Source organism: Oncorhynchus tshawytscha, linkage group LG13, assembly GCF_018296145.1.
Source record: "Oncorhynchus tshawytscha isolate Ot180627B linkage group LG13, Otsh_v2.0, whole genome shotgun sequence".
Classification (NCBI taxonomy): Eukaryota; Metazoa; Chordata; class Actinopteri; order Salmoniformes; family Salmonidae; genus Oncorhynchus; species Oncorhynchus tshawytscha.
The window spans coordinates 66,512,653-66,530,949 of NC_056441.1; the positions used below are offsets into that span (position 1 = coordinate 66,512,653).

General features: G+C 43.3%; 1 protein-coding gene across 2 annotated transcripts in view; it reads left to right on the plus strand.

The window, feature by feature from the left end:
- Positions 1 to 18,297, plus strand: part of LOC112265534 (2-(3-amino-3-carboxypropyl)histidine synthase subunit 1) — a 129,418-nt gene that overhangs the window by 90,772 nt on the left and 20,349 nt on the right. For both annotated transcript variants that reach the window (XM_042296211.1, XM_042296210.1), the window contains exons 7-8: positions 14,450 to 14,518; positions 17,124 to 17,280. In XM_042296211.1, coding sequence (XP_042152145.1) covers positions 14,450 to 14,518; positions 17,124 to 17,280 — 226 coding nt within the window. The remainder of the gene's footprint in view (positions 1 to 14,449; positions 14,519 to 17,123; positions 17,281 to 18,297) is intronic.

The window sequence follows — 18,297 nt, forward strand, 5'->3', positions numbered from 1 at the left end:
GGTCAGATCCCCTGTAGGGAGTAATAAGGGTTTGGTATCATGTTCCTCTTTTCCTGTAGAACCATAAAACATAAGGTTTGGAGAGAAGGAGGAGAGTGATGTGATGTGAGAAATGTTTTGCTGTCTGATTACAGCTGTACAGAACCTTTGGGAAGAATTCAACTTGGTTAAAGCTTCTCTAGTGTCTGTGAGTTATTTACTCTGAAAAATAAGAACCTAACACTACCAAATACTTAATGAGTGTATGTAAACTTCTGACCCACTGGGTATGTGATGAAAGAAATAAAAGCTGAAATAAATCATTCTCTCTACTCTTATTCTGACATTTCACATTCTTAAAATAAAGTGGTGATCCTAACTGACCTAAGACAGGGAATTCTTACTAGGATTAAATGTCAGGAATTGTGAAAAACTGAGTTTAAATGTATTTGGCTAAGGTGTATGTAAACTTCCGACTTCAACTATATATGATTCCAGTAATTAAGAGAAGTATGTTAAAATGCTTTAGAACAGAGCAGTTATACGAATATCAGTAGTATCAGAGGATCCCAGTTCTAATCCTCACTCCTAGCTCTCCTCTCTCAGACCCTGCTGCTAATGTCTGCAGACATTAAGAGCAGAATCTGAGTGTGCTGATGCATAATGCAGGACATACAGCACAATGTTCACCATTATAGCACAGCAGCACTCAGCTCTTCTACAAAGGACAATGCAATATGAATGATAGGATAACAAAGGCCCTCATGAGCGCTATCCTCTTAAAGCAGAGAAACACATACAGGGTGTGATGTTAAAAAGCAGGAGGCTCATTGTAGCCAGTGTGATTATAGGGACACGTTGGATATTATTGCAAAGCAAAGCGCCAGGCCCTCGGCACAATAGTCATCATTCGTTTTTTATTTGCTCCTCTGCTCCAAATTACCCCTCTTTCTACCCTGCTATACACACAGACACCGACGCACACACACACACACACACACACACACACATCCCCCACGGACACACACACACACACATCCCCCACGGACACACACACACACACATCCCCCACGGACACACACACACACACATCCCCCACGGACACACACACACACATCCCCCACGGACACACACACACACATCCCCCACGGACACACACACACACACATCCCCACGGACACACACACACACACATCCCCCACGGATACACACACACACACATCCCCCACGGACACAATCTAGTCTCAGTGACTGGGTCTGTGTTTGTTTGATGTGTGGGTCAGCTGTTTGTTCACCCATACCCATCCGCAATTGCTAATAAAACATCTGCAACCGCCCAACTAAATGTGATTAACCTAACATTTCAGGCCTATGTTTTTTTAAGCCTAATCTATGTTTCTGTTTATAATTGTGGACATTTTGGTAGGCTATTTGTTAGTCTATAATTAGATACATGCTGCTTCTCTTGGCCTAGAAGACTAAATAAACCCTTGCTCACCAGAAAATGTCTTACATCGATAGAATGAATGCTAGTTGACATCTGTCAAATTTTCTCTTTCATCTCTGCTTCTCTCGTGCAGCCAAACGTTTAGGGACTGGAGAGAAAATGCAGTAATGCCAACATTTCTAAATTACATCAGTTTGCCCGGGTTGAAGGGAATTAAATCCTGTGAAAATGACCCAACATGTTTCTGACAAGATTTCAGGTTGGTTTGCATGCGTACTTTTGTGGTTGAAATACAATCAGCTGTTATGATGCTGATAAAGATGGGGACCATCTGTAGAGGTACTAACTTTAAATTCATTCTCTCAAGATGCTGTTCCTGAGTCACATTACATTTGGTGTATCATTTTCCTGCAATATCTGCTTAATTCTTCAGGAGTTAATATTATATTAGGCTATGTGAGAGGTTATAGACCAGGGATGGGCAAATGCCCTCCCCCATCTTTTGTAGGCCTGCGTGTCAAGTTATTTGTTCAGTTGGAGGTTAGAAAAGTATAATACACAAGGTGCAATTTTTAAATTTGGTTAACATTTTAGCAGTTTGTCTGTTGTTAGTCACTGTCAGTCACTCAATTAGCCCATGCCAGCTGAATATTATTGATTGGTAAGTTATTCTAGCGGCCAGCTAACTAAACTTAGTAATCGTGGTGGAATTACTGACCTTTAGTGGGCCCCTAATGATTTTTAGTCACTCTCATTAAAAACTGCAAACATTTCTCTCCACTCTATGGCAAAATGTGTAGAATTGCGGGAAAGTTGCTGTAAAACTGCAACAACAAAAAAATATGCCACATGACAAAATGTATAGAATTGAAGTGAATTAACTCAAACAAATATTTTTCTTTCCACTGTCGAGGGGGCCCCCTAATGGCTAGAACCGGCTCTGGCTGCATATGTGGGTATAGATGTGGATGTGGATGTGGGTATGGATATGGATGTGGGTATAGATATGGATGTGGGTATGGATGTAGATATGGATGTGGGTATGGATGTGGGTATGGATGTAGGTATGGATATGGATGTGGGTATAGATATGGATGTGGGTATAGATATGGATGTGGGTATGCATGTGGGTATGAATATGGATGTGGGTATAGATATGGGTATGGATGTGGGTATGGATGTGGGTATAGATATGGATGTGGGTATGGATATGGATGTGGGTATGGATATGGATGTGGGTATGGATGTGGGTATGGATATGGATGTGGGTATAGATATGGATGTGGGTATGGATATGGATGTGGATATGCATGTGGGTATAGATATGGATGTGGGTATGGATGTGGGTGTGGGTATAGATATGGATGTGGGTGTGGGTATAGATGTGGATGTGGGTATAGGTATAGATGTGGATGTGGGTATAGATATGGATGTGGGTATGGATGTAGATGTGGGTATGGATGTAGATATGGATGTGGGTATGGATGTGGGTATAGATATGGATGTGGGTATAGATATGGATGTGGGTATGGATATGGATGTGGGTATAGATATGGATGTGGGTATAGATATGGATGTGGGTATAGATATGGATGTGGGTATAGATATGGATGTGGGTGTGGATGTGGGTATAGATGTGGATGTGGGTGTGGATGTGGGTATAGATGTGGATGTGGGTATAGATATGGATGTAGATATGGATATGGATGTAGGTATGGATATGGATGTGGCTATAGATATGGATGTGGGTATGGATGTGGGTATGGATGTAGGTATGGATGTGGGTATGGATGTGGGTATGGGTATAGATATGGATGTGGGTATAGATATAGATATGGATGTGGGTATAGATATGGAGTGGGTATGGATGTGGGTATGGGTATGGATGGATATGGATGTGGGTATAGATATGGATGTGGGTATAGATATGGATGTGGTATGGGTATGGATGGATAGTTATGGATGTGGATAGATATGGATGTGGATGTGGATGTAGATATGGATGTGGGTATAGATATGGATGTGGGTATAGATATGGATGTGGGTGTGGGTGTGGGTATAGATGTGGTTATAGATGTGGGTATAGGTATAGATGTGGATGTGGCTATAGATATGGATGTGGCTATAGATATGGATGTGGCTATAGATATGGATGTGGCTATAGATATGGATGTGGCTATAGATATGGATGTGGATGTGGATATACATGTGGGTATAGATATGGATGTGGGTATAGATATGGATGTGGGTGTGGGTATAGATGTGGTTATAGATATGGATGTGGGTATAGGTATAGATGTGGATGTGGGTATAGATGTGGATGTGGGTATAGATATGGATGTGGATGTGGATATACATGTGGGTATAGATATGGATGTGGGTATAGATATGGATGTGGGTGTGGGTATAGATGTGGTTATAGATATGGATGTGGGTATAGGTATAGATGTGGATGTGGGTATAGATGTGGATGTGGGTATAGATATGGATGTGGATGTGGATATACATGTGGGTATAGATATGGATGTGGGTATAGATATGGATGTGGGTGTGGGTATAGATATGGATGTGGGTATAGATATGGATGTGGGTGTGGGTATAGATGTGGTTATAGATATGGATGTGAGTATGGATATGGATGTGGCTATAGATATGGATGTGGCTATAGATATGGATGTGGCTATAGATATGGATGTGGCTATAGATATGGATGTGGATGTGGATATACATGTGGGTATAGATATGGATGTGGGTGTGGGTATAGATGTGGTTATAGATATGGATGTGGGTATAGATGTGGATGTGGGTATGGATGTAGGTATGGATATGGATGTGGCTATAGATATGGATGTGGCTATAGATATGGATGTAGGTATGGATATGGATGTGGGTATAGATATGGATGTGGGTATACATATGGATATGGATGTGGGTATAGATATGGATGTGGGTATGGATGTGGATGTGGGTATAGATATGGATGTGGGTATGGATGTGGGTGTGGGTATTGATGTGGGTGTGGGTATAGATGTGGGTATAGGTATAGATATGGATGTGGATAGATGTGGATGTGGGTATAGATGTGGATGTGGGTATGGATGTAGGTATGGATATGGATGTGGCTATAGATATGGATGTGGGTATAGATATGGATGTAGGTATGGATATGGATGTGGCTATAGATATGGATGTGGCTATAGATATGGATGTGGGTGTGGATGTGGATATAGATATGGATGTGGGTATAGATATGGATGTGGGTATAGATATGGATGTAGGTATGGATGTGGGTATAGATATGGATGTGGGTATGGATATGGATGTGGCTATAGATATGGATGTGGGTATAAATATGGATATGGGTATAGATATGGATGTAGGTATGGATGTGGGTATAGATATGGATGTGGGTATGGATGTGGGTGTGGATGTGGATATAGATATAGATATGGATGTGGGTATAGATATGGATGTGGGTATAAATATGGATGTGGGTATGGATATGGATGTGGGTATAGATAGGGTGTGGTATAGATATGGGTGTGGGTATTGATGTGGGTGTGGGTATAGATGTGGATGTGGGTATAGATGTGGGTATAAATATGGATGTGGGTATGGATATGGATGTGGGTATAGATATGGATGTGGGTATTGATGTGGGTGTTTGTATAGATGTGGGTATAGATATGGATGTGGATGTGGGTATAGATGTGGATGTGGGTATAGATATGTAGATATGGATGTGGGTATAGATATGGATGTAGGTATGGATATGGATGTGGCTATAGATATGGATGTGGGTATAGATATGGATGTGGGTATAGATATGGATATGGATGTGGGTATAAATATGGATATGGATATGGATGTGGGTATAGATATGGATGTGGCTATAGATATGGATGTGGCTATAGATATGAATGTGGGTGTGGATGTGGATATAGATATGGATGTGGGTATAGATATGGATGTGGGTATAGATATGGATGTAGGTATGGATGTGGGTATAGATATGGATGTAGGTATGGATATGGATGTGGGTATAAATATGGATATGGATATGGATGTGGGTATAGATATGGATGTAGGTATGGATGTGGGTATAGATATGGATGTGGGTATGGATGTGGGTGTGGATGTGGATGTGGATATAGATATGGATGTGGGTATAGATATGGATGTGGGTATAAATATGGATGTGGGTATGGATATGGATGTGGGTATGGATATGGATGTGGGTATAGATATGGGTGTGGGTATAGATATGGGTGTGGGTATTGATGTGGGTGTGGGTATAGATGTGGGTATAGATGTGGATGTGGGTATAGATGTGGGTATAAATATGGATGTGGGTATGGATATGGATGTGGGTATAGATATGGATGTGGGTATTGATGTGGGTGTTTGTATAGATGTGGGTATAGATATGGATGTGGATGTGGGTATAGATGTGGATGTGGGTATAGATGTGGATGTAGATATGGATGTGGGTATAGATATGGATGTAGGTATGGATATGGATGTGGCTATAGATATGGATGTGGGTATAGATATGGATGTGGGTATAAATATGGATATGGATATGGATGTGGCTATAGATATGGATGTGGGTATAGATATGGATGTGGGTATAGATATGGATGTGGGTGTGGGTATAGATATGGATGTGGATGTGGGTATAGATGTGGATGTGGATATACATGTGGGTATAGATATGGATGTGGGTATAGATATGGATGTGGGTGTGGGTGTAGATGTGGTTATAGATATGGATGTGGGTATAGGTATAGATGTGGATGTGGGTATAGATATATTATTCTAGCGGCCAGCTAACTAAACTTAGTAATCGTGGTGGAATTACTGACCTTTAGTGGGCCCCTAATGATTTTTAGTCACTCTCATTAAAAACTGCAAACATTTCTCTCCACTCTATGGCAAAATGTGTAGAATTGCGGGAAAGTTGCTGTAAAACTGCAACAACAAAAAAATATGCCACATGACAAAATGTATAGAATTGAAGTGAATTAACTCAAACACATTTTTTTCTTTCCACTGTCGAGGGGGCCCCCTAATGGCTAGAACCGGCTCTGGCTGCATATGTGGGTATAGATGTGGATGTGGATGTGGGTATGGATATGGATGTGGGTATAGATATGGATGTGGGTATGGATGTAGATATGGATGTGGGTATAGATATGGATGTGGGTATAGATGTGGATGTGGATGTGGGTATGGATATGGATGTGGGTATAGATATGGATGTGGGTATGGATGTAGATATGGATGTGGGTATAGATATGGTTGTGGGTATGGATGTAGGTATGGATATGGATGTGGGTATAGATATGGATGTGGGTATAGATATGGATGTGGGTATATATATGGATGTGGATATGGATGTGGGTATGGATGTGGGTATGGATGTGGATGTGGGTATAGATATGGATGTGGGTATGGATGTGGGTATAGATATGGATGTGGGTATGGATATGCATGTGGGTATAGATATGGATGTGGGTATGGATGTGGGTGTGGGTATAGATATGGATGTGGGTGTGGGTATAGATGTGGATGTGGGTATAGGTATAGATGTGGATGTGGGTATAGATTTGGATGTGGGTATGGATGTAGATGTGGGTATGGATGTAGATATGGATGTGGGTATGGATGTGGGTATAGATATGGATGTGGGTATAGATATGGATGTGGGTATGGATATGGATGTGGGTATAGATACCTATGGATGTGGGTATAGATATGGATGTGGATGTGGGTATAGATGTGGATGTGGGTATAGATATGGATGTAGGTATGGATATGGATGTGGCTATAGATATGGATGTGGCTATAGATATGGATGTGGGTATAGATATGGATGTAGGTATGGATGTGGGTATAGATATGGATGTGGGTATGGATGTAGGTATGGATATGGATGCGGCTATATAGATGTGGATGTGGATATAGATATGGATGTGGGTATAGATATGGATGTGGGTATAAATATGGATGTGGGTATGGGTATGGATATGGATGTGGGTATGGATATGGGTGTGGGTATAGATATGGATGTGGGTATTGATGTGGGTGTGGGTATAGATGTGGATGTGGGTATAGATGTGGGTATAAATATGGATGTGGGTATGGATGTGGGTATAGATATGGATGTGGATATTGACGTGGGTGTTTGTATAGATATGGATGTGGATGTGGGTATAGATATGGATGTAGATATGGATGTGGGTATAGATGTAGGTATGGATATGGATGTAGGTATGGATATGGATGTGGCTATAGATATGGATGTGGGTATAGATATGGATGTGGGTATGGATGTGGGTATAGATATGGATGTAGGTATGGATATGGATGTGGGTATAAATATGGATATGGATATGGATGTGGGTATAGATGTGGGTATAGATATGGATGTGGGTATGGATATGGATGTGGCTATAGATATGGATGTGGCTATAGATATGGATGTGGGTATGGATGTGTATATAGATATGGATGTGGGTATAAATATGGATGTGGGTATGGATATGGATGTGGGTATAGATATGGATGTGGGTATGGATGTGGGTATGGATATGGATGTGGGTATAGATATGGATGTGGGTATAGATATGGATGTGGATGTGGGTATAGATGTGGATGTGGATATACATGTGGGTATAGATATGGATGTGGGTATAGATATGGATGTGGGTGTGGGTGTAGATGTGGTTATAGATATGGATGTGGGTATAGGTATAGATGTGGATGTGGGTATAGATATGGATGTGGGTATGGATGTAGGTATGGATATGGATGTGGCTATAGATATGGATGTGGCTATAGATATGGATGTGGGTATAGATGTGGATGTGGATATACATGTGGGTATAGATATGGATGTGGGTATAGATATGGATGTGGGTGTGGGTATAGATGTGGTTATAGATATGGATGTGGGTATAGGTATAGATGTGGATGTGGGTATGGATGTAGGTATGGATATGGATGTGGCTATAGATATGGATGTGGCTATAGATATGGATGTGGCTATAGATATGGATGTAGGTATGGATGTGGATGTAGGTATGGATATGGATGTGGGTATAGATATGGATGTGGGTATACATATGGATATGGATGTGGGTATAGATATGGATGTGGGTATAGATATGGATGTGGGTATAGATATGGATGTGGGTATTGATGTGGGTGTGGGTATAGATGTGGGTATAGGTATAGATATGGATGTGGATAGATGTGGATGTGGGTATAGATATGGATGTGGGTATGGATGTAGGTATGGATATGGATGTGGCTATAGATATGGATGTGGGTTTAGATATGGATGTGGGTATATATGTGGGTATAGATATGGGTATAGATCTAGATGTGGTATGGATATGGGTATAGATGTGGGTATAGATATGGATGTGGGTATATATGTGGGTATGGATGTGGGTATAGATATGGATGTGGATATATATGTGGGTATGGATATCAAATCAAATCAAATTTTATTTGTCACATACACATGGTTAGCAGATGTTAATGCGAGTGTAGCCAAATGCTTGTGCTTCTAGTTCCGACAATGCAGTAATAACGAACAAGTAATCTAACTAACAATTCCAAAAAACTACTATCTTATACACAGTGTAAGGGGATAAAGAATATGTACATAAGGATATATGAATGAGTGATGGTACAGAGCAGCATAGGCAAGATACAGTAGATGATATCGAGTACAGTATATACATATGAGATGAGTATGTAAACCAAGTGGCATAGTTAAAGTGGCTAGTGATACATGTATTACATAAGGATGCAGTCGATGATATAGAGTACAGTATATACGTATGCATATGAGATGAATAATGTAGGGTAAGTAACATTATATAAGGTAGCATTGTTTAAAGTGGCTAGTGATATATTTACATAATTTCCCATCAATTCCCATTATTAAAGTGGCTGGAGTTGAGTCAGTGTCATTGACAGTGTGTTGGCAGCAGCCACTCAATGTTAGTGGTGGCTGTTTAACAGTCTGATGGCCTTGAGATAGAAGCTGTTTTTCAGTCTCTCGGTCCCAGCTTTGATGCACCTGTACTGACCTCGCCTTCTGGATGACAGCGGGGTGAACAGGCAGTGGCTCGGGTGGTTGATGTCCTTGATGATCTTTATGGCCTTCCTGTAGATCGGGTGGTGTAGGTGTCCTGGAGGGCAGGTAGTTTGCCCCCGGTGATGCGTTGTGCAGACCTCACTACCCTCTGGAGAGCCTTACGGTTGAGGGCGGTGCAGTTGCCATACCAGGCGGTGATACAGCCCGCCAGGATGCTCTCGATTGTGCATCTGTAGAAGTCTGTGAGTGCTTTTGGTGACAAGCCGAATTTCTTCAGCCTCCTGAGGTTGAAGAGGCGCTGCTGCGCCTTCTTCACGATGCTGTCTGTGTGAGTGGACCAATTCAGTTTGTCTGTGATGTGTATGCCGAGGAACTTAAAACTTGCTACCCTCTCCACTACTGTTCCATCGATGTGGATGGGGGGGGTGTTCCCTCTGCTGTTTCCTGAAGTCCACAATCATCTCCTTAGTTTTGTTGACGTTGAGTGTGAGGTTATTTTCCTGACACCACACTCCGAGGGCCCTCACCTCCTCCCTGTAGGACGTCTCGTCATTGTTGGTAATCAAGCCTACCACTGTTGTGTCGTCCGCAAACTTGATGATTGAGTTGGAGGCGTGCGTGGCCACGCAGTCGTGGGTGAACAGGGAGTACAGGAGAGGGCTCAGAACGCACCCTTGTGGGGCCCCAGTGTTGAGGATCAGCGGGGAGGAGATGTTGTTGCCTACCCTCACCACCTGGGGGCGGCCCGTCAGGAAGTCCAGTACCCAGTTGCACAGGGCGGGGTCGAGACCCAGGGTCTCGAGCTTGATGACGAGCTTGGAGGGTACTATGGTGTTGAATGCCGAGCTGTAGTCGATGAACAGCATTCTCACATAGGTATTCCTCTTGTCCAGATGGGTTAGGGCAGTGTGCAGTGTGGTTGAGATTGCATCGTCTGTGGACCTATTTGGGCGGTAAGCAAATTGGAGTGGGTCTAGGATGTCAGGTAGGGTGGAGGTGATATGGTCCTTGACTAGTCTCTCAAAGCACTTCATGATGACGGATGTGAGTGCTACGGGCGGTAGTCGTTTAGCTCAGTTACCTTAGCTTTCTTGGGAACAGGAACAATGATGGCCCTCTTGAAGCATGTGGGAACAGCAGACTGGTATAGGGATTGATTGAATATGTCCGTAAACACACTGGCCAGCTGGTCTGCGCATGCTCTGAGGGCGCGGCTGGGGATGCCGTCTGGGCCTGCAGCCTTGCGAGGGTTAACACGTTTAAATGTCTTACTCACCTCGGCTGCAGTGAAGGAGAGACCGCATGTTTTCGTTGCAGGCCGTGTCAGTGGCACTGTATTGTCCTCAAAGCGGGCAAAAAGTTATTTAGTCTGCCTGGGAGCAAGACATCCTGGTCCGTGACTGGGCTGGATTTCTTCCTGTAGTCCGTGATTGACTGTAGACCCTGCCACATGCCTCTTGTGTCTGAGCCGTTGAATTGAGATTCTACTTTGTCTCTGTACTGGCACTTAGCTTGTTTGATAGCCTTGCGGAGGGAATAGCTGCACTGTTTGTATTCAGTCATGTTACCAGACACCTTGCCCTGATTAAAAGCAGTGGTTCGCGCTTTCAGTTTCACACGAATGCTGCCATCAATCCACGGTTTCTGGTTTGGGAATGTTTTATTCGTTGCTATGGGAACGACATCTTCAACGCACGTTCTAATGAACTCGCACACCGAATCAGCGTATTCGTCAATGTTGTTGTCTGACGCAATACGAAACATCTCCCAGTCCACGTGATGGAAGCAGTCTTGGAGTGTGGAGTCAGCTTGGTCGGACCAGCGTTGGACAGACCTCAGCGTGGGAGCTTCTTGTTTTAGTTTCTGTCTGTAGGCAGGGATCAACAAAATGGAGTCGTGGTCAGCTTTTCCGAAAGGGGGGCGGGGCAGGGCCTTATATGCGTCGCGGAAGTTAGAGTAACAATGATCCAGGGTCTTTCCACCCCTGGTTACGCAATCGATATGCTGATAAAATTTAGGGAGTCTTGTTTTCAGATTAGCCTTGTTAAAATCCCCAGCTACAATGAATGCAGCCTCCGGATAAATCGTTTCCAGTTTGCAGAGAGTTAAATAAAGTTCGTTCAGAGCCATCGATGTGTCTGCTTGGGGGGGGATATATACGGCTGTGATTATAATCGAAGAGAATTCTCTTGGTAGATAATGCGGTCTACATTTGATTGTGAGGAATTCTAAATCAGGTGAACAGAAGGATTTGAGTTCCATATGGATGTGGGTATAGGTATAGATGTGGGTATAGATATGGATGTGGGTATAGATATGGATGTGGGTATAGATATGGGTGTGGATGTGGGTACACAGATCCACGAACCACTGCAGCCCCCCCTCATGATGATTTCAGGTTTTTGTTAGGCCCCGCCCCCATCAAAGTTATAGATCTACAGTCAGTGTCCAGTTTTCAGTTACTATTCAATTTAACCATCTGAGCTGTATAGTTCCCTTGACGTGCCGGTCTTGCGTCCAAATGTATGGCACCTCACAATCAGCACACAGAACATCTTTCCCAAACATTACACTACTGTTTTGGCCCACCCTTCTCTTTATTTTCAATTCTCCATTTTATAGCTTTTCTCTTATTGAAATTAACTCTGACATTGTCCTTTTTGCCTCAATGGATCGACGTTAACTATTTCTGCCCAAGTTTCCAAAAGCATTTTGCAATTGGTTATGTATTTGGTGCATGTAGGGTTAAGCCCTAATGCATAGCCTTAAACACTAACGTAGCCTTAAACACTAACGTAGCCTTAAACACTAACGTAGCCGTACACACTAACGTAGCCGTACACACTAACGTAGCCGTACACACTAACGTAGCCGTACACACTAACGTAGCCGTACACACTAACGTAGCCGTACACACTAACGTAGCCGTACACACTAACGTAGCCTTAAACACTAACGTAGCCTTAAACACTAACGTAGTACACACTAACGTAGCCGTACACACTAACGTAGCCTTAAACACTAACGTAGCCTTAAACCTTAAACACTAACGTAGCCGTACACACTAACGTAGCCTTAAACACTAACGTAGCCTTAAACACTAACGTAGCCTTAAACACTAACGTAGCCGTACACACTAACGTAGCCTTACAGACTAACGTAGCCGTACACACTAACGTAGCCGTACACACACTAACGTAACGTAGCCGTACACACTAACGTAGCCTTAAACACTAACGTAGCCTTAAACACTAACGTAGCCTTACACACTAACGTAGCCTTACACACTAACGTAGCCGTACACACTAACGTAGCACACTAACGTAGCCGTACACACTAACGTAGCCGTACACACTAACGTAGCCGTACACACTAACGTAGCAGCCGTAGCCGTACACACTAACGTAGCTAACGTAGCCACACTAAAGCCGTACACACTAACGTAGCAGTACACACTAACGTAGCAGTACACACTAACGTAGCCGTACACACTAACGTAGCCTAGCAGTACACACTAACGTAGCCTTACACACTAACGTAGCCGTACACACACACTAACGCAGCAGTACACACTAACCTAGCCGTACACACTAACCTAGCCGTACACACTAACGTAGCAGTACACACTAACGTAGCCGTACACACTAACGTAACGTACACACTAACGTAGCCGTACACACTAACGTAGCAGTACACACTAATGTAGCAGTACACACTAACGTAGCCGTACACACTAACGTAGCCGTACACACTAACGTAGTACACACTAACGTAGCCGTACACACTAACGTAGCAGTACACACCGTAGCCGTACACACTAACGTAGCAGTACACACTAACGTAGCCGTACACACTAACGTAGCCGTACACACTAACGTAGCAGTACACACTAACGTAGCCGTACACACTAACGTAGCCGTACACACTAACGTAGCCGTACACACTAACGTAGCCGTACACACTAACGTAGCCTTACACACTAACGGCAGATAAAAATCATGGAAGATGAACCTCAGTGTAGCCTGTAGACATGAATTGCACAATAATTATGCATTTTTGATGCATTGTTTTCTCTGTATTCAACCCGCCAGCCACCTGCCCTTCATCCATACAATATTTCATGACCCTAAACCCAGATATAAACCCGGGGACTGCCGATATGAGTCAATCCCTGCACCACTAGTGGGTGTGTTATTTTGTGTGTGTGTGTATGCATGCATGCATGCAGGCCTGCCTGCCTGCCTGTGTGGAGGTTAGTTGTGGCTCCTGGGTGTCCCTGTGGAAGCTCACCCACAGCCTGTTCCACACACACTTTCCTAAACGCTGGCTAATTAGCTCCTCTAATTGTCTCTGTCTCCCCTGGGCCTCTGCGGACTTGCCACGGTAACAGAGAGGCCTAGACCCCTCACTCAGCCAATAGCAGGCCTCCTCCCAGCACACCCCATGGGATGATAATGATGGTGTGTGTGTGTCGTGCTTGCGTGTGCTCCTGTTGAACCCTGCCCCATCACGGGTCTAGGCGGTCCAACTAATAACACCCCCTGGGTTAACTGAGAAAGCCTGGTAGTGGATAAACAACATGGGGCCATCACAGGGGTGCTGTGTGATGGTGTTCCTATACATCAGAAGCCTCTGGTCACACCTTGAACCCCTAAACCCCAGGCATAGGTCCGCTGAGACCACTTTGTTCCACCAGGAGGGGGAGAGGGAGAGTGCGAGAGAGTGTGTGAAAGAGAAGGGTGAGAGTGAATGAGGAGGAATGGGCAGGGAGAGAGGTGAGGGAGAGATGGGACAGATTTGTATTGTTGTTCCACAGCAGGTATGCTTGCCAGCAGGGAGTGTATCTGTCTTACTGTGTTTGTATCGCTCTCATCCTGTGTCTCTGTGTGTTGATGTGTTTGTATTTATAGCTACCTGGGAGATGGCAGGTTCCATCTGGAGTCGATCATGATTGCAAATCCAGAGATACCTGCCTACAGGTAAATAACTTTAACCCTTTACCCTTTACCCTCGTGGGAATCAGCCTATATGGATAGGGCTCAATTTAAATGTGTCTTAGAGAAGAAATATGGAAATCCTATACATAACCATCAAAAGGGAACAGTTTGGAGATTATGGGAAAATTATTAGCACAAGACCGAATCCAAACATTACACTGTTGATTTTATGTGCATTTTACATTTACTGTACTTTTGGCTGCATTTGAAGATAACGAAATCAGAAAATACTCTGTATACATTCAGCAACATGATAAGAATATTCCTGGAAAATTTGGGGTAGGTGCAACTTAAGACAAAACAATGACAAGGGTTTGAGTGAGAGGTCTAACTGCTATCTCCAAGTTATCACACACCTTTGCAATGTGTGCACAGTTCCTAAATAATTTCAATGCACTTTTATGACTCAAAGAAGAGTCAACTATAAGGTGCTATGTTGAGGAACTAGAGGAATCCGACTAAGTTTTGTTTGGAACACAGCCCTGCACCCCTGCCTTAACATAATTACTGTTGTTGTTTACGCATTCCAAAAACGGTCCATTAGAAATCGCAATCTGGTCAGGTGGGCATGATTTGAAAGCGTGTTATATTGCCAATTTGGTTAGCAAAGTACGATCTTACAGTGTTAGGCTTTCACAAGGCAATTCAGAGAAGCAGATCATACATTTGATTTCTTAGGAAACCCAACTAGCCGACGCCTATGGTGACAGCTAGCCTTACTGGGCTCTGACACATAACGAAAAAGACATTACAGATAAAAGACTTTACAATTCACATACATTTAAAAACATTAACATGTAGTGTGTTTGTGCATCTATCCACATACATGTCAGTACATACACACAAGTAGGTCACATGGGGAGAGGCGTTATGCCTTGAAGTGTTGCTGTATTTCCGAACTCACTCAGACAACCAAACATTTGCAGAAGTTGCCCAATTAACTGGAGGGATGGGGGCAACTTCTTGTCGTGCGCGGTGTTCAGAACCACTGTCAGTCAAAACCAATAGTGTGCTGTGAAGCGGGAGACCTTGAGCTCTGACGTAATGTACTGCATGGTACTGTACAGCCACCGCAGTCCAATTTAGGCGCTATTTTCAACCCGTATACTGGTACAAGTGTAAAGAGCTAATCATGCACTGTGTGTACAATGTACAGTACTATGAAAAGGTATTTGCCCCCTTTCTAATTTTCTCGACTTTTGCTTAATTTTTGATATGGAATGTTATCAGATCTCCAACCAAACCATTAGATAAATGGAACTTGAGTGAACAAATAACACAACCATTACATACTTATTTAATTTATTTCATAAAATGTATACTTTTGACTCATCTGTCCAGTGAACATTCTTCCAAGAGTCATCCAGGTGTCATCCAGGTGCTTTTTGTCAAGCTTGAGTCAACTTTTTATGACGAGATGGGTCCCATTTATACCTGGCGAAAACCAAACACTGCATTCCACAGTAAGAACCTCATACCAACGGTCAAGCATGGTGGTGGTAGTGTGATGGTTTGGGGATGCTTTGCTGCCTCAGGACCTGGGCGACTTGCCTTAATAGAAGGAACCATGAATTCTGTTCTGTATCAGAGAATTCTACAGGAGAATGTCAGGTCATCCATCTGTGAGCTGAAGCTGCAGCGCAGCTGGGTCATGCAGCAAGACAATGATCCAAAACAGACAATCAAGTCCACATGAAAATGGTTAGAAAGCAACAAATGTGAAGTTTTGAATGGCCTAGTCAAAGTCCAGACCTAATCCCAATTGAGATGTTGTGGCAGGACATGAAACGAGTAGTTCATGCTTGAAAACCCACAAATGTCGCTGAGTTAAAGCAGTTCTGCCTGCAGAAGTGGGCCAAAATTCCTCCACAGCGTTGTGAGAGACTGATCAACAAATAAAGGAAGCATTTGGTTGCAGTCATTGCAACTAAAGGTGGCACAACCAGTTATTGAGTATAAGGGGGCAATTATTTTTTCAAACAGGAGAATTGGGTGCTGCATAACTTTGTTCATTAAATAAATGAAACAAGTATTCAATTTCTTGTTATTTGTAAACTCAGGTTCCCTTGATCTAATATTAGGTTTTGGTTGAAAAACTTGCAATATCAAAAATAAAGAAAATCAGAATACTTTTTCACGGCACTGTATATAAATATACAGTGTACCGCTGTGACATTATTGTCAGTAATACACAGGATTAATGTGACATGGTTCACCTTGTTGGAGGTTGTCTTTATGGTGTCATTTCCACTCAGCTGTATTGGCGTGAAACAGTATTTATATGAGATCTTGTTTGTGAAGTGAAATTGTGTTTGTGTTATGAATGTATGCACTACTGCCCTCCTCTCAGGCTTTCTAATAAACAAGATGATAATCTCAAGATGTGCTGAGCTGAGCTCTCCTGGTAGAGAGAGAAAGATTAGATTCTCTAAAATGCCACTCTTTTCTCTCAGATAACTGCCTTAATACTTGATGGATTTTCATGATTGGATTTTCTCTTCTTGCCTGTCTATCCTCGAGGTAACCTGTTGTGAATAATACACACTAATATGTGTGTGTGTGTGTGTGTGTGTGTGTGTGTGCATAGGTACGACCCGTACAGTAAGATATTCTCCAGGGAGTACTATGACCATGAAGCCATGCGGTCCATCCGGCTCCAGGCCATCGACAAAGCTCGCTCTGCCCAGAGATGGGGCCTGATCCTGGGCACGCTGGGCCGGCAGGGCAACCCTAAGGTCATGGAGGTATGAGCCTGCATCTCAGAGATTTCACACTTATCCTGATTCTACCTCTCCCTCACACTCTGAGACCTTCACATATACAATGATGTGTAATACGTTTTGTGGGGCACAGCTTCTCTGTTACTCAGACAAGCAGCTAAATGCACCTGTGAAGACTATAGAGTGTAAAGCCGAACCACACCCCTCCATACACACACCGCTACCTCCATCAGTTGGCATTTGGCTGGTGTGTGTATGTGTGTGCCTGGGGGTCTTCATCGATCGGTCCTACATGGGGGGGTTGTTGGATCCCCAGTCTGCTCTCAAGCCTGCCCCCCCCTCTCAGCACTCTTCCCTTTGTTCTCTTCTCTGTTTGATCTGTCCGCTTTTTGTTTTCCTCTCATGCGTTGTGTTTGACTTTGTTTGGGATTCTTCCTCCACGTCCTCGCCTCATTCTTTTCTCTAATTGGTATGCTGGGAGGAAGAGACCGAGAGAGACTGAGAGAAGCATAGCGTTTTCTGTCATCTCTCCTCTCCTCTTGCTGTCAGATGATATTTTAAAACCAAACCCAGGTTTCTCTTGTCATTTCCCCCCAATGTTCAACCCTGTATGAAAATTTGCGTCTTATCCACATACAGTAGTCAGACAGAGAGATGAAGGGACTCCAATAGAATGTCTTTCTACTTTCTTACAGTAGTGTCACTAGTTCTACCCCTCATTGGGCCAGTGTTTAGATTAAGTGGTTGAGTTGTGTGATATGCCTTTGTCTGGACAGGACTGTATAATCTCTGAAAACAACCCAGGCTGTCATAGTAAAGAGTGAGAAATAACCCACTAGAGAACAGAGAATCTCACTGTGGCTGCCTGTAGAGGTTTATCTCTCTATGCTAACCGTTAGGGAATCTTTTGGAAGTTGACGTTCTGAACACGGTCTTAACACTTGGTCCAGCGGGCCCTCTTCAAAGACATTCACCAACACAGAAGGAAGCCCGGTCCCTGAACTGGCTCAACACTTTTATCTAGTGATGTTATTGGGTGGT